At 37.5% G+C, this 16,152-nt stretch overlaps 1 protein-coding gene across 5 annotated transcripts in view; it reads right to left on the bottom strand.

Annotated features, from left to right (window-relative positions):
- Positions 1–2,998: 2,998 nt before the first annotated feature.
- Positions 2,999–16,152, bottom strand: part of TRDMT1 (tRNA aspartic acid methyltransferase 1) — a 28,942-nt gene continuing 15,788 nt past the window's right edge. For 2 of the 5 annotated variants that reach the window (XM_050971272.1, XM_050971274.1), the window contains exons 6-11: positions 15,376–15,445; positions 13,997–14,080; positions 13,131–13,501; positions 9,148–9,205; positions 7,999–8,128; positions 3,010–3,634 (exon numbers count right to left, since the gene is read on the bottom strand). In XM_050971272.1, the coding sequence (XP_050827229.1) occupies positions 3,534–3,634; positions 7,999–8,128; positions 9,148–9,205; positions 13,131–13,501; positions 13,997–14,080; positions 15,376–15,445 (814 nt within the window). In that variant the 3' untranslated portion in view covers positions 3,010–3,533. Of the gene's footprint in view, positions 3,635–4,437; positions 4,475–7,998; positions 8,129–9,147; positions 9,206–13,130; positions 13,502–13,996; positions 14,081–15,375; positions 15,446–16,152 lie in introns of all 5 variants that reach the window. The other 3 variants (XM_030234067.2, XM_050971273.1, XM_009085917.4) reach the window with 3 other exon arrangements.

The following is a 16,152-nucleotide window of genomic DNA, read 5'->3' as shown; positions in this document are numbered from 1 at the left end:
GAATTAATTTTGGGCTCTATGGTTTTTCATGGTTTCATATTATTTTTCCTTGTGTGTTTCTTTGATCAGTTAAATTTTATACAATATTTACATAAGACTGCTCAGAAATGCTAGTGCTCTGAAACAATTATTACTTAATCTCCTCTAAATCCTTACTAAATCCTTAATCCTTATTTAAAGAATATGACATATTCTTTAAATAACTTGCAGAAAAAATACAACACTTAAGTGGTTGTAAACACATAGGAGACAAAATATATTAAACTGCTAAGGAAAATAAATGTAACTCAGTATTTATACAAGAATTCAAGTGTTAAACTTTAGTATGAAGAGCAAGAAGAGGAGCCAAAGGAGAAGATGAGAATTGAATAAATAATCCTTGAGAAGTGACAAATATTTTCTAAATTTTCCACTGGTTTTAGAAATGTGTGACAACTGCTAAAACAAATTGTATAGCCATTGAAGCCTTGGGCCTGTCAAGGTTTCTATTGAAATGTCTTTGTAAAAACCAAATGGGCTCTCCCTAGTTTAAATTTAAGAAATAGCTATCACCAATCAATGTTTTCCCAGACTGTAATACAGAGATTCCTGAAAATCCTTATAATTCTCCTATCAGTCAAAAGTGAGATAAAAGGCTCTGGGCTGGACCCTTATATTCGCTGCATGGAAAAATGCACCTCCACTTCAAGCATCAAAAACTACTCAAACTCATTGCATTAAAAAAATGGTATTGTAGTAATTTTGCTGCTAGACAGGTTTCTTCATGAGTAGGGAAACCCCAGACTAAGTCAGATAAAAACTAGCTGGTATAGGGAAGATTTTTGTAAGTCAATCTGCAAGCTTCAAAAATGACTACATAAATATAACACCACCAAATATGACAGCCTTTTTCTCAGTGGAAATTCTCAAATTTAAGGGAACACAACCACATTACCTCCCTCAGATAATGAAATGTAATTAAGACATGCAAATGAATGAGGTACAAAATAAAAAATCAGATTCTGGGAATCTCCCTCCCTTTCCAAAGCTGTTTTCCAGATTTTACTTCTTCACCTTTCAGCTGCTTTTGAAATCACATTTCATTGCTGTGAAAATGCTTAAGCTGAAGTTGCAAAGTACAGCAATGATATACACTGCAAAGCACTTAGGATTAGGAGACTGCTTGGAAAAGGAAGCAACATGATCATCAAGTGAGGTCAAGCAGGTACAACCCAACAGAACTCAGTAAACCAAGCTATTAATAACAAACCAAGGGGATAAGCGGCAGTCACTCAATTTAGCTGCACCAGTATTACAGGGTTAGCAGGGGTAAAATACACAAATATTTACAACTCTGAATTATTTCAATTTTTTTTCCTTCAGAAATAGCTCAAATTACCAAACAGATTGAGTGCTCACAATCACATTGAATTAAGATTCACTATCCATATGTAACAGGCTCCGTATTACTGTATCAGTTTTAGGTGAAGCTAGGTACATTTCAACTTACACTTCAACACTGCTAACTTACAAGTGGCATATAAAATATTAATTTATGTTCTACACATAAAGGAATTGAAGATTAATTGTAAACAGTAATATTTTTCCAAGTATTACTACAGTGAAGCAGAATGAATAGACTATTCATACGAATTAGCAGAAGGAAAACCCAATTTATATATCAAATTGATATCCTTAGTTTTCATACCAATGTTTGGAACATATTACACAGCAACAGATCTTCATACTACCACATTTCTCCCAAGAACAAGACCATACAGCTACTAGTTATTGATCTGGCTGATAAATCTACACAATAACCATTGTGGGTACAGGTAACCATGGTTCACTGTCAAAACCACACAGGCTCTTTGCAGTTTAGTAACCAGCACAGCAGTACTTTTTGTGCCATTTCAATAGAAGTGACCAGGTGAGGACAGAGGCCAAACTCACCTTCCCTAGGGCTTTGTGCAGAGCTTTCAGGAGAAACCATTTCCATTTCTCTTTTACAGCTGGAACAGCCCAAGTGGTCAATATGTTCCTAGAGAATCAGACAGGCTGAATTAAGTCAACCCAAGCTTTTCCTGGTTTAACAGTCCACAAGCAACATGCAAATCAAGACTGAAGAAGAAATGCAGGACCCAGCACAAGATAAAGCTGCGCGAATTTATCTACATAAATTTATTTTTAAATTGTTTTCAGGACTACAACAAATGAAAATAGCTACAGTATCTCTCTGTGGTCTTCATTTTCTCCTGCACTACCAAACCCAGATGAAACATACCAAGACTGTTCCTGTGTCATCCCATGGGTGAAGGGGAGAGAGGGAAGAAAACTCATTCATTTTCAGGACTGGCAACTTTAGCTCACTGCTTAGGTGCACAGGAACTATGATCAACTAAAAAATCCTTCTGTCTTCTGGCACATAATCTCCCTAAGGATGCTTGCTAAGTATCATCTTGCCTCTTCCTCATTCAAGCTGCTTTTAATCTAGATAGCAATGGCAAAATCCCGATCCCAAGGAAACCAGAGCACGTGCTTCTTTAGAAGGCTTTCAGTTTTCCATCATTTTCTCTACAATTTCAGAGATAATGAACTTACAAGACTTGATTACAAACCCCCTGAGTCCAGCTCTACGAGGCAATGTGCAGCGGTGGCACTCGGGATGGCCACACACAATGGTTTCACCTCAACATACACTCCTAACCCCAGTACTACCACCAAGATTTGTGAAGAAATTTTCAGAAGAAGCCCATATAGTTTTTCTCCAGTTCTTATGTCACAGGAACCTAAACATGGAGCTTTAATCTTTTTTTTTAATGTCTTTTATATATAGGTCTTTGGTAATGAGCAATGATCTCATCCTGAATAATATGAGAGGAGAAACAGGGAAGTTATTGTCAGGCCTGTGATAATCTTGAAATATTTTCATTCAGTTACAACTAAACAAATCATTCCAGACAAATACAGTTGGGTTCCAGAATCCTACAAGTATTTAAAGAAGATGAGACAATCATAAAGAACAATACTACATCTTAAATTTTTTATATAAAATACTGAATTTATTAGTTTCACGAGCTAAAAAAATCACATCAAAATTTCATACAGTAAATCTTTTCAGAATGGATTAATTACATTTAAAGATGAAGACATTTTACACATAGAACTTGATCTCTGCACCTAATTGAAACAGCTTTGACACAGTTTCACACAGTACTGAGAAAATAGTTTTAGGATAAAAAAATAAAATAAAATAAAGTAAAATAAAATAATCTTCCTTTCTCATTGAAGTACTTGCATGTGCTGCTGTAAACTAAATAGAACATTTAAATAAAGCAAGTAAGTCCTGTAAACTGCCATTTAAAAAAACCCACCTATACAGTTTAAATCCATCATGAATGCAAGTTATTAAAAATATATCAAAACTGTTCAGCAAAATGTCTGGGCAAATATCTTGGTAAGCTCTGGTATTTGTCCATGTTCCATCAGCTTTCTCCTAAAAGATGGAAGTATTTTCTGTCACCAGTCCATATGCATCAGTTTCAGGTTGTAAATTATTCAAGTAGAATGGAGATCAATTTTGCCACCACGTGTACGTTGAGGCTGTTTCCCAGAAGACGATAGCGTTGCTTTACTGTTACCTTTTCAGGAAAACCTAAAACAAAAACATATAGTGCAACATCACTAATCTGGGTTTGTTCCTACTTTTTAATCTAATTTTTTTTTCAGTGAACATTTCTTAGTGCAGTTATCACAAACTGCAGCAGGATTCACCCTCCCTCCAGACCCCCAAAAATTCACGAGGTTACAAAATCAATTCACAACCAATTCACTGGATTTGAAGCAGTTCTTCTATTATCAATACTGCCATCTCTAAGGTTTCACAAGAAGCTTCAAAACATTCCTCTGTTGTGTAACTACTGCTGATCTACCTTCCCTTCAGAGAGCTCAAAACATCCAGCAGTCTGAGGGAGGGGCAGCAGCACTAAATCCCTGCACAACTGATACTCTAGATAACATCCACGGAACAACACAGCCACAGCAGAAAGAAAATGTGACATTCTGCAGATGGACTAAACTGCACTTCTCAATAGGCTTTATATTGTTCTTCCCACATGATCCCCTCTAACAGCTCCGGCAAATCCCAAGTCTCTCAGTGCAATATACTGCCCATACAGATTAACTATGAGCAAGGCTTATTCAGTAAGTGACCAAGCAGTTGAACAGCTTTCCATGTAATTCAATGCTGACCCCATTAAATGTGCTCAGAAATACAGACAGCATCAGAAATGTCCTTCCCATAGTAACTGCATGGCCTGGCAGAAAGGAGAGCTAGTAAAAATGGCACCAGCCCAGCTATCGTGAAAGGGCTGTGCTGTGTACTGACTACCAAGCTCATGAGAGTGAAGCAGTTTCGAGCAGCCAGTTGGTCTGCTCTGTCCTTGTTTGCACTCTTACCTTACTCCAACTGTGAGGTAAAGTAATTTTCTTCAACCTGAGTAAAAGATGAACAGCAGTAGTGACTCGACTGTTAGGGTCCTATAGTAAACTGCTGAAACCTGGCCACATTCAATTATTTCATCATTCCCAAAGAAGAAACACCTAACTTTGACTTGGAGGTCATCACTACCTCAGTTAGCTCAAATGCACAGGCACACTGTGAGTGCAAGTAGTGATTTGTATGCTCTGAATTTTTCACAGCTCTTCAGAAAAAAATCTGATCCACAGAGAGCGCAGGGGAGAATGTGGTTGGACAGTTACTGAGCCAAAGGAGGCTCTGAGGAGGAGGTGGTGTCTGGGAGGAGTTGTTCCATCCTTCTCTGCCAGTTACTAATGCCTCAAATGGGGACTGCTTTGGTAAACACATCTTCTGCCAGCTCCATCCACTCTGCCCAGCTTCCTGGCACTCACATTTGGGCAACCGTTCTTCTGTCTTTGGAACAATCACTTGCACTCCCACACACACTTCCTTAGATGGAGTTTTCACATTCCATCAATGGATAAGGTACAGAATAAAGGCATTTTAAAAGCATACATGAAAATAAATATTTATTTATGCACACATACACATGCACTTACAGCCCAAGAAACCTATCTGAATCTTGAAAATGTCAGAATTTCTCCTTCTACCTTTTGGCAACAAAGAACCAAAAATTAATTTCCAGAACTCGTGGTTTCCTCTATCCCAAGCCTCCTCCCTCTGACTGTTAACATTGTCTTGCATTTTCTATCTTCTTGGCTCCAGAGCAGCCTACATCAGAAGGTCAGATTCAACAACTTCCAGTATGCTGGCACTTGCTGCAAAGCTCTCACTGTAGCATTTATGTCACACACAGTACCTGAGGACATTGAGGTCTTAACAGCATGTACTTCCCCACCACGCTGGCTTTTCTTTCCTAAAAGCTTGCATGCATTGCTAATAAGAAAAATGGAAAACACATCCTGACATCCACTCTCATGAAAGCAGGTCACAGGTGCAAGAACGCTCTGCTCACTTTTAATGATATTGCTGTGGGACCCACCAGAGTGACTAAGACAAATGACTGCAGTATTTCATTGAACTATAGTGCAATTAGTATTTATGCATTTTGATGTTAAAAGCACAAATAAATCTGGTCATGTTAAGAATGAACAATGACTTTAACTCTGGACCTCACATATAAGAAAAGGCCATCAGCTTCTGAAAATGCAGAACCATTAGACAATCACATTTCTTCTGATGATACTGTAGCTGCACTAGTAACAGCATCTGTTGCAAAGCTGCAGACAGTCTGTTCACATAGTTTTCAGCTTACAGTTTCCTCAGTTTCTTGGACCAATAACATATTTACAGTGGGTACAATTCCAAGCCTCCTGGTTTTGAAAATTTCAGCCTGTTACTGTCACTACAGAACACAGCAGCAGAGAACTTAAAACATATTTTGCTCTGAAAATACTATATTTCACACTAATTACTTGAAGTTTAGCATTGGACAAATGCTGTCTGGGCAACACCCTTTGCTGCAGTCATAAATATATCCATTTTCAAAAAAAATCCAGAGCTTGAAAATTCTCAAAGGAAACTGAGATTACAGTACCTAAACTCATTAAAGGTTTCTATCAGCCTAGAATCAAGTAACACTTTTTAAAGCAAAAAGTGGGGAAGTTTTAAACACAAAGAAATGTCAGACTTGTGACTCAGTGCAAGGGAAAATGCATGTTCTGCCTATGACTCAGGAGTATTTGCCAGAGGAAACCACTGAATGAGAGAGGGGCTTGCTTTATGTGTCATCAAAGTTGGAAAAGCAGTATAGAGAGGGAAGGGAACTGCAAGAACAATTATGGCAAAAGGGAACTCTCTTCTGAGAAGCAGAATCCCAAATGATAAAAGACAGGTCTGCTAAATGAACACATTGTACATGGTGATGATCTGGATGATCCTCAAATTCAGAAGCCTGACTTGTCTTCATAGTTCAGTTCAGGTTTCACAAATATTGAACCTCACAGGTGTCTCTGCAGATGAGCTCTGAACAGAAAGCACAGCATCACTCCAAGCACTATGAAATTATAAAAGTCAGGTTTCGCAAACTGCTCACCCAAAAGTAACGGAGTCTTCCAAACATAAATGTCTCCATTGTCTCAGTTCTCCCTTTGTAAAATACAAGCAACATTAACCCTATTGCACCTCTCACTAATGTTGCAGAGACTAATTTAACAGTGGAAAAACTCAAGCTGCATTTTAAAAAAGAGAAAATGGGCAATTTTGTGCTCAAAAGAGACCTTGAGCAGCATGATAAGCCTATACAAGCACAATCCAGCTCTGTTAAGTTCAAGTATCTTGACATCAGCCTACATGAATATGAAACAGAGCTGTGCTAAAAGGCAAATACAACATATTCATTAAAGAAGAGAGGCTACGAAAAAACATTGCATGTTGGTATGTAACAACACAGCACACACTTGCAAATACTGGTAAACATGTAAGCTTATTGCTGGCAACTCTAGTTTCAGTGTGCAACCTTGATAATGTTCTCCAAATGTAGCAATTTTGAATATAACAAGTAATAAATGAAAAACAAACTAAAACTGTGAAAAAAAAGAAATACAAAGAAACAAGTCACATTTCTCAGAGTCACTGAGGAAGTCAAAGCAAAATATAACAAATTACTCAAAGTCAGTGCTGTCTCATTCTTTGGGCAATCTGGTCTTGTGGAAGGGGGTTGGAAAGAGATGAACTTTAAGTAAGGTCTCTTCAAACACAAACCCTTCCATGATTCCATGGATGTTTTTGTTGCTGAGTGACAATAAATTGATCTGATGAAATGTCAGCAGGACAGTTTCTTAGCAGATAGTAACAGCTACACTTTCATGCTTGCCTTTTTTTACAAGGAGAATTCTGATAAATTTACTTCAGGTTTAATTCTTGTTGATGTGTATTCAGTGTACTGATACTGCTGAGTCTTGTTCCTTGGCTCCCTCTTCAAAAAAACAGCCACTTAGTAAATGATGTACCTCACCAAGGGCTGCCCTTTCTAGAAAATAGAGATGGCTTCATAGATTGGTTACTTCTCAACAAAGAACTATCTGTACCATCTGAAATTCCCTGTCAGCAGCTGCAAATGTGTGGAAAGGAGAAAGCAAGTAGCTCAAACACTGAGAACCACAGACTTCCTAAGCTAGCAGGATATGTTGATTTACCAGAGTTGTGAGTAACACTGGCTTCTGAATAAATAGTTCCAACTTTAAACAAAGGTATTCCTTCATTGTTCTTCACTATCAGAGCATTTTTCATGCCAAAACCTTCTTCTTAGCTTATGAAGATAAGCCTCATCACAGAAGCTAGCTCTTACAAGACTAGTGGAAATTTAGAGAAATTCAAAGTTAGCCAAACAACAAGAATCAATCAAACATAAGAACTGAGCAGTCTGAAAAAAAGGCAAAATAAAAATATTAGATTAGTCCCAGTAAAAAAAAAAACAAAACCAAAAACATTAGCATTTCTGAAGAATAACGCAGAAGTGTGTATTTTGCAGCACATACCAAATTCCAAAGGGAATCCATGAAGATTTGCAATTTCTCTTGGGGTAAAGTACCTCAGTTTTAATGTAGACAATTTCATAAGCTTCTCTTCTTCTGGTAACTTGTCAATATGTTTAAACACTGATTCAAGCTATAAAGAATATCAAAACCAAGAAATGTGACTGATGCAAGCCAAATATGTAAAATTTACAGTCACATCTTAATAGATTAATATCTCCTTAATTACCAAAGTGACAGACAATAGCATGTTTTGCTTCAAAGTGTCATCTGCATTCAGGTTTTGCAGCCAACATATCAACACATGGACTTGCAAGAAAGAAATCAATGTTGCCATAAGGATGTTCATAATTTTGTCGTCCAGTTCCAAGCTACACCAATACTTAATGGGGCAATCAAAGAATAAACATTTGTTAATGACAAAGGACAGTGAGTCAGTATAACTCAATAAGAGACCATTCATAAAAAATTAAGCTGTGTGGATGCAGCTGTTTTAATACTCTCGCTTTGAGATTATCCTGAATTCCAGAGCAGCATTCCTCTTATGCTTAGAAATGGCCTATAATATTAGTGAGCAGCCTAGAAGTTCAGGAGGAAGGGCTTGTGTACAACACAGGCTTTGTGAAAAGGATCTTTGAATGGTGATTAACCAGTACATTTATTACCTTCCCCAAGGCCCAAATACTACAAACCTATTCTACTACTCTATCAATAGTAGAACTTTTCAAAATATTCTTTGCAGATAAGTAATAATTTTGAATTTAAAAAATGTTAAACATCTGACAATATTTACTGAATTATACGCATACAAAAAACAGCCCTTGATTCATAACACTGTACTGTAGGTTCTGCGCAGAATTAGTAATTTTTAAGGTTTTCACATACCTCTGTGAAACCTCCGTATGACATGACAGATGAAAATAATAGCAACTCATATTCTCGCAGAGAGACACAGATATAATTTTGGTCTAAACAAACTCCTGTCTAGGAACACAAACTGGAAACTCAGTTGCCATAAAATGTACATTTAATTATTTCTATCTTATAATATTCAGAATAACAAAGGAGAAGACAGAAAAAACCTAAGCTTTGAAACAAGTCTCAAGTTTTAAAACAAGTCATTCAAATATGTTAGACCACACACTTACTTACCTGTACATCTACTGCTGTCTGCAGAACAGAGCCAGTCCCTTCTACATAGTGTCCATACCTTAACAACAATAACAACCTTGAATTAATATTTTCACTGTATTTCATGGCATTGACAATTGCAAAGATGCAGGGAGGTTACTTAGGTTTCTTTCCCTTGCTGAACAAACAGCCTCCTGGATAGATAAAGCAGAAAGTCTTGTTATAAACTCTGCTAACTGGAGTGCAGTACCCTCTGAATGTGCTCTCTGGGGATGAGTGTGCCCTCAGTGCTCAAGGGTCTATCAACACTAGTGTCTTATACATGGGAACTACACAAAGCCAAGGAATTCAATCATAGGACCACCAAAAAAAAAACCACCTACATTGCCTAAACCAATTTTACAGTAGGGCAAAATGTGTTATAGGTCAAATGGTCCCAGAGGTTCAAATAATCTCTCCTTTCTAAAAGGAGGACCACTAGTGTGTGCCTCCAGTTTTCATGTGAAAGCATTAGAAACAAAGTGGTTCAGTCAGGTTTAAATTCTGGCTGCTTGTGGATTTTCCACTGAAGGAAGGGTGATGGCCAGGCATCCATGCAGAGCAGTAAAAGAAAAAAAGAAGAAAAAAAATTTAAATCCAAGTAAACAGTAAGTAAACTTGCATTCTGAAACCACTGATAGCTATTCTGCATGCTTTGTGGTTGATTGCTTAATAACATATTTACTCTGCTGTCTCTTCAAGGCTAACATTTAAATATAATGATGGGCTTTCAGAAACATGCTCTGTTGGTCTAACTATGGCAGTTTGAACATTCTGAGCAGAAAGAGAGTGAGTCAAGACAACAGATGGCTTTGCCCTGCAGAAGAACTTCAGAAGATCCCCTGCATTAGAGGGATGTGGTCTGCATCAATTGTTAACAGACACCCTTCTCTAGTTTTATCTGTACAACTGTAAAGAAAATTATAAAAGTCTTCCTTTCCACTTGAGACCCATTCCTAAAGCATGGCACAAGTTATGTTTCAAGCTTCTCTAATTCCACAGTAAATAGAAGAATACTCTTCCTTCAGCACAGATACAATGACCCAGAATGGCTCAATCTTGAGTATTCCATCCTCGGCTGAAAAAGCTACAATTAGTTCTGCCAAAAACAGCCAGAGCAGCACTCATTTTAAAACAAAGTGGTTACAAATCTTCCTCAGGATCAGAACACCTAAACACTGTTACAGATTAAATACATGTGGAATCTGTTTTGTAAATACATCATCTTTAATTGGATTAATCTTTAATTCCCTAACACAAAGTAACACACACAGCACTGAGGAATCCTCATCCTCTTCCTCTTATATAGCATCTGGTAATATTTCAGTTTAATATAACTGAACCAAAATCATTAAAAAATTGGGTTAAATTCAGAGTGGTAATGAAGTGTTTTATTGGGAAAAATAAATATTCCTATCTAAATAACTGGCACTAGAGTACAGAACTCTTCCCCCCCACCCAAAAAATCCAGTTGGTGTCTGTGTGCATAGAAGGCTGTGTGTGAGTGTGCAAGCTGGCTTTTTAATACAAATGTGGGCATACAGCTAATGTAATGTTAGCTGGATTGTTATTTATTATTATGGAAGGTGCTGACTACAGAAAAGTTAACATTCCTACCTTAGACCTGGAGCATAATTAAATTTTGTCACAGTAAAAAAATGATGTATTGATTTTCTGACAAGATTCATTACAAGTTTCATTACAAGTCACAATGAAAGAAGTTGGCTTAAGAAATTACAGTCTTCCATTTTCATCTGCTTCAAGATTCCCTGCCTCTTTTATTTCTGTAAGCTTTTAAAAAAAAAATCTTTTTATTTCATACATGCATTTTTTTCTGGGTATATTGTGTCATATATCATGACTGACAAAAAGTAATTTCCACAAAGTGTGAAAGCTCTTCTGTGATTGGTATTTGCACTGTTTTGAAAGGTATCGCTTCTCTTGTCAATAGCATAGTAAAAATTTAAAGTATGTCCGGAACGACATCTAGAGAAGTTAGATATGATTATCATTTCCTCTGTCCTTTAAAATACTCAATTTCCTTTCAAAACTTCAGCCACCACAAACACACTCCAGAGAGAAATCATGGTGTTGGTAGTCTCAGGGCACTCAGCAATCATTCACTAAGTGCCCAGGAAGTCAGTGTCAGAAGGGCACACAGAATTACCTGCTTGATCTCTCATGCATTACAGGCCATTACATTTTGCTGTATACTCCACCTAAGCTTTTCAAAAGACATACTGGTATAGCAAAAATCACTGATCTGTGTTTGAGGTCTCTGAATTAGAAAGGACTAGAGAAGGCATACTCAGATTATTTCCATCACATGAACCTTGCTAGAAATACCTGAAAACCAAAGAGAAAAAAGGGAAATTTTTCTCCCACTCTCAAAGCTGATGGTCAGTGCAACTTACAAGAAAGACACCAGACAGGCACAGCAGCAGAGAGATTCTCTGTACTACCTGGAATGCTGTTTCACCCTAGTCAGGGGTCTTTTTCCTAGATCTCATGCTTCAGAGAAATATAAAAGCAGAACTTCTGGATTAGATACAGCAGGGACTTATTTTTAGCCTCAGAAAATTACTTTAATGAGATATAATTATAAACCTTCTCTTAATGCAGAGCTGTAAATGAGATTATAACATTGAGAAACATGTTGGCAACCTTCCTTCCCAAAGGCTCTTGAAAAACAGAACTAAGATGGTAAAACAGACAGAACTACCACCACAACTACCTCCATGTCAGCAGAGGGCTAAGAGTCACCTTCCCGTGGTGTCAGATTTCCCACCACTATGCACAGAGACTTGATTTTAACTACTCAGGAGCCTCCTTCAATGTGATTTTGATAGACATGACCACAAACTACTATGACATATTCTAGAGAAACCACAAGTGGCCAATTACTTTCTATGACACTTAAGGCATACAGAAAACACAGCAGACACTGTTCTGGCTAAAGGGTTTTTGATTATTCTAGTTAAGAAAGATATTCCACGAGTTGCTGACCCCCCCTCAACTCAAAAGAGTGAGGGCAGAAAAGGCACATATATATGACTGAGAGCTAAGGGAAGGCCTTTCCCGTTGCACATATCTCAAACTTTTGAAATTCTTTTTCTTCTTCTTCTTTGTTGTCTAAACATTGAAAACCAAAAACACCTGCAAGTCTATGAATCTGACAGTGTAACTTCTACTAATTAAAAAAAAGTTACAATTAGCTTTATCATCCAAGCCATTTTATTGAAACACTCAGCAAATTCAAAAAACCAATCCAATTAGAAAAATTGGTCAGTATTAAAAATTCCCATTGCAGTCTCCAACTGGAATGTTTCAATACAAATGCATTCAGTGGAAAAGCTCCTAACCAGCTGTCCACAGAGCTTCAGAACATTCACCAACTTCTAGAAGTCAAATTTAAAATTGCAAAGTACAAATCAGAAAACTACTAGACAGAAAAGCACCAATGTTCTGCTCCATCAAATATGATTTGCAACGCAGCAACCTAACTGCTTTCATGAAAATCCCCAGCTATTCTGATCTACATAGCTGAAAAATCCAAGAAATCAATAAAATGTAGAGAGGAGACAGATTTAATGAGGAATGGATCTGTCATGCATGACACTTTGTAACTTCATTGAGCAATATAAAGAAATTCATTAATGAATCAGCACTATACCAGTCTACTGGAACCATATTTCTGCAGGGATAATTAAGCTTCTGTGAAGGTCAACAACAAATAGCAACTGTCTTTTGTGAATGCCTTTTTGGAGTGGGCACATGATGTTCTGCCAGACAGATTCTCATGTGGGCATTCCACTGGAAAGCAAGCACACTATATAAGAAGATTTCTTTCAAAGACCTAGGATTTTTGGATGAAACACCTCTCATTCATTTTACATGACACAAGCAAGAAAACACATTTGAAATTTCAGGACATGATTCAGCAAGAAATTTTCTTGGCACCTTACCCTTTTGTAAAGCACGTGGATCTCCGGCAGGTGGGTTTGACAATGTCTAACAAGAGAGCATAGCGCAGTAAGGACTTTGGTGGTAAGAAATATTGACTCATTTCTTCGTTTTCCTCTTCCAAGAAGTCTTGCAGCATTTGAATAGAGGAATCATTATCCTGACTATGTTTCCTTTCCATTTCTTCTACTGTTTCAAGCTTAAAAAGAAAGGCCCCTTTTGGTAAACTCTTCTTGCTGCTGCAATCTGGACCAATGTTTGGATCCAGATTCTTCTCCTCAGAGGACAAAGAAGAACTGGTTTCACCCACTTTGTCAGCAACTTTTTCCTTGAGTAAATCTTCTGAATCCTGATCTGGGAATCTTGTCAATATCTAAGAGGAAATTATGACAAAAATAAAATTAAAGACCCGTATTTAATAAACAACTAGACAGCCAACCATACAGAGAGTAAGATTTCCTTCCAAGATGCTCACAATAACTTTTAGATGTTATTTTCATGAAGATTTCAAAAGCAGTAGCATCAAGATTAGGTGACCAATTGGCAATGATGTCAGAACAGCCACAAATAATTGCCTTTGCAAAAAGACCTTTCCAAGTGTGCAAAAAACGTAGCAGTCTGACATGTTTTCTAGCCCACTATCAGGCTAGAAAACACATCTCCCAACTGTTTAAAGCCATCTAAGCCACAGACATGCACATCCATCCTTACAAAGGTCAATATCCAGGCTGAAAAAAGAAGATAGAATTTAACTTTTCTGTTGGAATCACTCATTCTTCTCCATTTATCAACATACACCACTAAACTGAAAATTTAACCCTCAATCTTAATGAAATTAGGCAAATTCAAGTAATATGGATAGACTCACTTGACCAGGAGCTTGAAAGGAAAATGGTTCTTGGTGAAGCTTTGCCATTATAAAATACCGCAGTCTAGAATTGGGAATGCCAAGCTGTAATCAAAATTCAGAAGTCTTTAGTCTATGTGATAGTAGAGAAAAGGTGTTCTATAGCATCATACAAGTTATCTGCCATTACATGCAGTAACAGAACTATGACACACCAATAAATTTTATTGGTAATCAGAGATACCAGTATTCACGGAATCAGAGATTCATAAAATGGTTTGTGTTGGAAAGGACCTCAAAGTTCATCTAGTTCCAAACTGCTTGCTGTGGGCAAGGACACCTTCCACTAGACCAGGTTGCTCAGAGCCCCATCCAGCCTGGCCTTGAACACTTCCAGGGATGGGGCATCCACAGCTTCTCTGCACAACCCTCAGTGCCTCACCATCCTTATCACAAAGAACTTCCTCCTGATTCTAATCTAATACTACTCCATAAGTTTGAATCCATTCCCCCTTGTCCTGTCACTGCAGACTCTTGTAAACAGTCTCTCTCTGTCTTTCTTGTAGTCTCCCACTAGATACTGGAAGGCTGCAATTAGGTCACCCTGAAGCCTCCTTTTTTCCAGGGTATTCTATAGGTACTAGTTGATAATACCTACACACTTGTAACTTCCATACCTACATACTTCCAAAGACCCAAGGGAGCAATCATTCTCTGTATCTCATAGTTTTGACTTTCTCTGTAAATGAATATGAATGTAAACAAAATTTTATGTGATGCAAGAAGAAAAATTTACATGCCTCACAATTTCTTGGGACAGATAGTGTTTTTTGTTAAAAGCAAAACAGTCTCTCTTTGCCTTTCTAAACAAGGAATATAAGACACCTAACAATTAAATAAATCTACCACAATTGGTTTTCAGGCTACATTCTATTAGCTTCTCTCAAATATTTATAGTACTTCACTGATTCTAGTTAGTCTTGCACAATCTGAAATCTCTCTCAAACTTTTTTCAGTTGCCAGGGTAACATGGAAACAAAGCTCCTCCTCCCACAAGAAACAGTCACATTTTCTGTGCTGGGAAATCCAGAGGCACAGCACTTCTGAAGCAATGAGGCTCCTGCAGGGAAAACCACCTTCCTGGTTACAGTGGAAATTCATGCCTTCTTAAAAATATCAAATGGCAACAAAGCAATATGGGACTAGGATCTGAACACAAACAGCAATACAATTATGCCAGTATGAGAAATCAGGAGTCATGTCAGTTGGTTTTCTCATTCAAGTGTATCTTCAGCTTCAGGCATAACTCTCTCTTCTAATACAAAAGAGAATTTTCAAATGTTCTCGGACTCAGTGCACTTTTAACTATTAAACAATATTAGAGGAACTTTACTACTCACACAGGTTGGGGACAAGAGAAATTCCTGATATTTAAATCCACATGTTGCTAGTGTTTGCAAAAGTTCATTTCTGAAAGAAATCAAAAAGCAATTACTCCCTTCACATAGTCTTTAGCCTCTTTTTTAATCCTAAAAAAACACAGATTAAATTCAACACCATATTTACCAAAGCATTCATTGAAATAATTGGACAGCAAATTATTGATACGTCATCCATTACTGAATTTGAGAGACAATATACAAAGTTCAGTGTTAGAGACTATTATACATTCAAAGGTACTTCACTCTTACTACAGTGCAAATGCCTCTTCAGAAAATATCCCATTTCTAGCAAAGTAATTGTGGTGTATCAACAGGGAAACTACTTAGAGGGCAAGACACTCTCTTTATTGGGAATCATAAAACAGGAGAGTAAAACCACTACAAACAGCTCACATACACAGCACCGGCTAAGCCTAACAAAAAGGCTAAATCAAGGGATGACAAAAATCAGTGGCTTTGATTATAAAAGTGAGGTGGGACTGTGCTTTATAAACAATGGAAAGATACTGTAAGGGAAATAATCTTAAAAAGACTTTTCTTCTGCATTCCATGCAGACTGCACTAGGCTGGAACTACACAATCGGCAGGAGCTGTGACCTGTACCCAGCACTGTATGCCAGACTGCATCCCAGGTGTCATAAGAGAAACCAAGTGTCCTAACTAGGATGTTTTCTGAAGTACAGCTTGTCCCAAGCCCTGGTCAGCAAGGCACAGCCTAGGGAATTCCAGGGGCTA

This window comes from Serinus canaria, chromosome 2 (genome assembly GCF_022539315.1).
Source record: "Serinus canaria isolate serCan28SL12 chromosome 2, serCan2020, whole genome shotgun sequence".
NCBI classification, from domain to species: domain Eukaryota; kingdom Metazoa; phylum Chordata; class Aves; order Passeriformes; family Fringillidae; genus Serinus; species Serinus canaria.
Note: the sequence above shows the minus strand (reverse complement) of the source record. Positions and strands in the feature narration are given on the sequence as shown.